This window comes from Musca vetustissima, unplaced genomic scaffold (assembly GCF_032173495.1).
Source record: "Musca vetustissima isolate MV318-11 ecotype Yass unplaced genomic scaffold, APGP_CSIRO_Mvet_v1 utg168207, whole genome shotgun sequence".
NCBI classification, from domain to species: Eukaryota; Metazoa; Arthropoda; class Insecta; order Diptera; family Muscidae; genus Musca; species Musca vetustissima.
The window spans coordinates 5,790-12,449 of record NW_026888995.1 but is presented as its reverse complement, the minus strand read 5'-3'; the positions used below and the strand labels follow the sequence as shown (position 1 = coordinate 12,449).

General features: G+C 34.1%; 1 protein-coding gene across 1 annotated transcript; it reads right to left on the bottom strand.

Moving 5' to 3' along the window:
- Nucleotides 1-5,489: 5,489 nt before the first annotated feature.
- Nucleotides 5,490-6,275, bottom strand: LOC133336766 (uncharacterized). Its single transcript, XM_061545049.1, has 2 exons — nucleotides 6,261-6,275; nucleotides 5,490-6,194 (listed from the first exon to the last, which is right to left on the bottom strand). The coding sequence occupies exons 1-2, from the start codon at nucleotides 6,273-6,275 to the stop codon at nucleotides 5,490-5,492; spliced, it is 720 nt and encodes a 239-aa protein (XP_061401033.1).
- Between the last annotated feature and the right edge of the window lie 385 nt (nucleotides 6,276-6,660).

The window sequence follows — 6,660 nt, the reverse complement described above, 5'->3', positions numbered from 1 at the left end:
AATCTGAAAAACTTTGGAGTTTGGTGTACCATATTTATCAAATCGGACGAACATATACATGGGAGCTACATCTAAATCTGAACTGATTTATACAAAACCTTAAACACGTAATTGTACGCTCATTTTGGTACTCTGCACATATTTGTAAATCGAACATACCTTAAGGATGTGATGCATTATTGTAAAATTGGACGAAACTATATATCGGACTTATATTTATATATGAACAGATTTCACCAATTTCCTTGTGAAAATAAATAAGCTGGACCAAAGTTCATCCAATTCGGATCATAAACGCAACCTACACTTTCTTTACAATTTGATATCAACTGACGGGCTATGGGTCTGTCTCGTTTCCTCTAACATGGTACAAACAAATGCACAAAGATATTATACCCTGTTACACAGTATTTTGAAGGGTATAACAACAAATAATAATTTCAAAATTATATTCAACAATGTTCTAAAGGTAGCGATCAATTGATTCTCCTACAACCACATATTATGCTTTTCCAATAAGATTACTACACTTAACTGTCATTAAACAAAAATAATTCAAATTGCTACATGACCCTGGCATCATGAATAACCTCAACGACGCCAAAATATTGATTTGCATGGACAATCAAATGTTCAATTCCAGCAGAGCTGTACTTGATACGTAAAAGGTCTACAACATCAGCATCATCATCGACTCAGATGAAGTCGGCGAAGAAGAAGAAGAATAAGTTCAGTGTCGAGATCATCTATTGTATACATATTTGTTTAAACTTCAAATGACTTACATACAAACACTGTTACATATAATTCTCAACTTGAGTCCGACATTAAGGTTTCACATACTTCATATTCATCTACTTATGTCGAGCACCTCTTCAACGCACAACATCATCTGTACATACAAATCACGTAATGTTACGAACCAGCAAAACCAACAAGAAACCAACCTGATGATGGGGTCATTTCATTTTCATTCACTGAAATGCCGCGGCAACCGTTTGGCGTCTATCGATTCATTGATCATTTTTTTTTAGTTGGACACGCGCTAGTATTCTTCGAGATACAAAGATGGAACAATGATTGTAACACATCCATCATCATCAGCATATCTTTGTTCATTGGTTGGTTGGCGATTGTTTTGTTAAATGGGAGCTTATTAATCTTCCGTTTATGGAAATATTGTTCAGCCTCTATGGTTATTTATGATGACCATCGTTACTTGGAAACAAGAATACATAAAATAATTTGGAAACAACAAATCTTAGAACTCTTAATTTTGTTGGCCTAAATACATGATAATGAGGCAGTTAATGGGCTAAACTTATGTTGCCAATTGTGGTTTTAAATTCTAAAGAATATAAATTTTGTATGAATGACACATTATGTAATATGTTTGAATATTTTTTTAAGCATTTGACGAATAGGAAAACATCAACAGCATTATCAGCTGAAATGGGGAATCGGGGTGAAAGCCCTTGGGTAGTATATTAATCTAGGAGTGGAAAAATCCAGAAGACCATAAGTAAAGTTTTTTAGTTATGACGTGATGAATTTTTATTGGTAACTCTTGAAATCATTTAATTTTTAAATCATTATCAGGTTATGTTATGAGATGTCTTCAATTAATATTTTTGTAAAACATATTCTATCTCGAGTTCTAGTTCATCTTTTTCTTTATTATTTCCTTGAACCGTAAACAAAATACCATATACACTTCAGATATTCTAAATTGATATAAAAATGTCGATTTAAGGTAGGGTCCTCAAAGACGGGAAATCGATATTCGTATATTTTCATCGTCCTTTTCCCACTTTTACCCAATACTCGCTCAGATATGCTACATACAATGACATAAAGGTTTTGTTCAACCACTGCAGAGTTACAAAAAAATCAATATGACGAATTTTTCAAGTCGTGTACCAAAAATGATTTTATGATTAATTTTGTAGTTAGTTCCCATATAACGGAACCTCCAAAATTTCTGTATTTTGGGGAGTTTGGGCACGTGTTATTCTATTCACCACACGTGGTAAAGGGTATTATATCTTTGTTCATATGTTTTTGTAACAGGTAAGAGGAGAATATACATAGATTCACTTTCTGAGTTGATTTATCGGTTCGTCCGCTCGTCTGTCCATGTTATATTGTACACAAAGTACAGGTCGCAATTATGATTAGATTTGGATGCAATATGTCAGATTTGGATGCCCTATTCACATTTGGAAAATAGGTTCAGATTTACATATAGCTCGCATATATATTTTCGTCCGATTTTAAGTAAATGGTGCACCAAAATTTGGCCGATTGACACAACATTTTGTACGGCGTATTAAATTAGATCCAGATTGATGTATGCGATGTTTTGTAGAAATCGGATCAGATTTAGATACAGCTTCCATAAATAACTTCGTCCGATTTTATGGAAATGGTGCACCAAAGACCCAAAGTAAGGCCGATTGGCTTTCGTTTCAGATTTGGATATATTTTCGTCAGATTGATACGAAATTTTGTACAACGTACAAAATTGAGCATAGAATGTCGTGTAACGGCCCATCAAAAATGCGACGTCTGTTAGGATCCATCTCTTGTTTATAAGTAAAGTGGTGAAGGGTATCATGTAGTCGGTCCCGTTTCACTTTACTACTTTCTTTACTGCTTTCAATTAATATATAGGATTATCATTGTGTGTAATATCTTTCTACCAAAATTAACTCCCATAATACACAAGTTTCAATGTTTCGGTGTTTTATTGGGGTTTCTCGCTTTTTTCAAGCAGAAATCCTGTAATTTGACATTTTCGGCTGATATTGGTCGAAAAGGCACGTTCTAATTTTCTAACTGAAGAGGCTTGAAGGCGAAACACATTTTTGTAAAAATGTAGGGGTTTTGGCGCACCAATTTCAATAGGGTTCGCCCATGACATAAATAAGTGGGTTGTACCAAATTCCATCCAATTGGGATCATAAATGTGAGCTGTACTTTGCGTAAATCGTACATGGTGAAAGACGCTCGGCCTGGTCAATCTTGTATACCGTCCAACATAGGGATATAAAATTTATTTCTGGCCACCAGAAATTGAGTAAACTTTCATAGATATTTATAAGATTTGGTAGGTAAATTTACTACTACTACTTTGTTGCAAAATGTGTCTTCAAAATCAAAAAATATCGGATACAGTTATTGTGAGACCATACCTTAAGGTAGACCGATATTGATATTTTTATAACCTCATTCTTATGGCTAATGAGGGTATAACACTTTGCTACGCTAAAAATGTTCCTCATTGAAATATTGGTTTTAGGGCTCATGTTTCTTTGGACTAAATCCGTTTCAGATAATTTGAAGTCGATTTTCAAATGTCCGGCTCACTGGCTGGTGCGCACGATGACTCTCGAAATGACTAACCGATCTCTTCAAGACTTCGTACATTGTAATATTTCTTCCAAACTTAGTTTAAGTTCGAAGATGCGGAATATCGGTTCATTTCTTCCGGCACCTCCTACACAAAATGATCAAAATCGTGCTAAAATTAATTTTATAATATCATGCAAACGTATTATCTGATTTGAACCAAACTTTTCACAACCTATTATCGTTACCAAGCCTAAATCAAGTTCGAAGATATGACGCATTGGTCTACTACTTCTGGTACATCCTTAATGAAGGGTTAACATTTTTAACATTTATAATTTCAATATTAGGCGAATAGAATATCCGATTTGTACTGACCTTTGTACAACATATTATCTTTACCAAGCCTAGATCATGTTCGAAGTTGGTTTCTTCTGGCAACTCCCCTGCAATTGTTCAAAGTTTTTAATATTTACAGTCGACGCCCGGTATAACGAATGATATATTGTCATCATATCGTTATACCGCGAAGTTTTTTGTGCTGCAATTTTATTTAAAAACAAAAATCTTAATCCAATTTTCATTGGAGTTCTAATAAAAATGAATTAATTAACGTAATAACAGTAATAATAACGTGTTTATATATGTTTTTATAAGGCTGGCCCATTAATTTTTTTTCGCAAATCGTTATACCCTATATATAAGTTGGAAATCTTTCGTTATATGCGATAGTCAGTGTAAAAGGTCCACTATTTTGCTCATTCGTTATATCCCGAATTCGTTAAACTGAGTATTCGTTATACCGGGCGTCGACTGTATTTAATTTTAATATCAGGTGAATGGAATGTCCGATTGAATAAAACTTTGGTCAATCTATTATCTTTACTAATACTAGAGCAAGTTCGAAAATGGGACCCATTGGTACCTCCCCCACAAACGGTTTAAATTTTATAAACTTGTAAATTTAATTTAAAGCGAATTGAATAACCGATTTGTTGGACATTAAATCCGAAACAACATTGATAAATCATACACCTGTTTGTAATTTCGAAGATCTCCGCAAACCATATGCTGAGCGTGTATATCTTTCGGCGAGACCGACAGAAATTTTTTTACTTGCTTACTCTCAAATTAGAATCTATAAACCTGAAATTACAATCGATATGTGGAAGGCAAGGTGGAAGATGTTTTTTTTTCACCTAGTGTAAAATCCGTAGACATCTCAAAAATAGTCAATATACGAACAAGTAAGAACGCCGCACAGGGTGCGGAATTAAATTGTAGCGGTGGAAAACTCCAAATTGTGGTAGAGAGATTTTCTCCTCAATGACAATTTTTAATATAATATTGAGGCCAATTAAGTGGAAACATGTGCCTAAATCGCCAAAATACAGAAAATTGGGATGTATCGTTATATGGGTGCAACCATAAAAGAACACCAGTATTTATATTTTTTCGTGACAAGCAAACCCTGTGAGAAGCCAAAATACCAAATTACTCCAGATTAGGTTAATAAATGTCTCCAAAAGCTTCAAAATCAATCGATTCAATTGAAAATTATCGTGAACACAACAGACGATCGGATACGGTTAGGATAGGATTTTCTTTTAATCAATATGTAAAGTCTGGAATGATTATATCGAGGAGTTCCAAATATATGTTTGTATTTTTCCCTAAATCGTTTGGTTGGAGTATTGAATTTATCCATTACCATTTTCATATTTAGAAAAGGCAATATGGCAGCATCAAACATTTTATATACATGACGCGCCTAAAGGTATGCTATGAATATTAAAATAAATAAATTTCGAAACTAATACATTTATTTATAGTAAATATTACTATTTTCTTACTACTAAATGGTATCGTGTACAATTTATAGTACAAAATTAATGATGAGACAAATTTGCTAAGTTCATGAAAATTATCAAGATCTATTAATAAGGTCACCAAGATAGCAATCGAAATCGGAAAACAGCTGTTTTTTCTCAAGTCTAATGTCAAAAATTTTGACTTTGTTTACGTTTTCATAATGGAAGTCAATTCACAATAATGCATTTTGACAGCAAACTTGAGAGGTATCGATAATCAGCTGGCCTCCCTTGGTGACCTTATTTATAGGCCATGAAAATTATTTTCTAAACACGTTTGTGAGGTGGCAAATAAGTAGTTGATGGCTCAGCAACCTGATATTGTGGTACACTGGAGGCGAAGTTCAGAACTGGAGCAACTCCACCATTAAAGTTATTAGTCCTACCACCCAAGGCATCATATTGTGACTGAATGACACGTTGGGCATTTTCAGCATCAGCTGGGGTGCGGTATTTAACGAAATGTACTTCGGGACGACTGCCACTGCTGTGATTCAAGTTATTCAATTTGTTGGCCAAATTACCGATATCAGCCTGTTTGCTGAGCACATAAATGGCGGTTCTTTGTTCGTTGACAGATTTGGCCAATTGAAGGGCAGCGTCATTAAGTCCGTTATTTTCCGGACCCTTAATGAAAATGACACGAATGCCACGTTTCAATGAGTTACCCACCTGATCGGCGCTTGAGTTATCATTGAAGGAATCTTCTGGAGCGGTGAAGGTGTAGAATTCTTTTGTGAGTTCAGCAGGAGCGACCAATCCACTGAAACCGTTACCATCTAAAGTGTTGCCCGCAAAACCAGTATTTCCGAAACCATTGCCTACGAAACCGCTGTTTCCAAAGCCATTATCAACGAACGCGCCATTACCAATGAAACCACCATTCACAACAGAACCAAAGGAAGCGCTACCTTGTCTATCATAGTCATATCCAAAGCTAGCGGCATAGGCGGAGGCCAAACAACAAAGAATCTGAAAATAAAAAAAAAAATAATGAAAATATTTTATAGCAAGAAAAAATTTTCAAAATAAACGTACGATAAAAGCACGCATTTTATTTGTTATATATTAACTGTTTATTGATCTTAGAAGCTTCAGTTGATTTCTGATCATTCAATCCAACTTTTGCCAATATTTATATAAAATACTAACATTTAAAATTTTAATATAACATATGATCGATCCATCCTTGATTTTTGGTCTAGTTACAATTTTAATCATTTTTAGCTTTACTTTATTCGGTTAAGTATATTTCGCATGCAGATGTCATGACCTGCTCAAAATTTGCATACACCTAAACTAAATGGAATGTTTGATTTTGCCAATCACTTAAATTATCGAAAATAGAAATTTTATCAGTTTGTTTATGTTTGCTGTTTGGTTTTGCATGTTAGAAGACTTGTACTATATTTTTAGGAATATATGTTTTTTAATATGT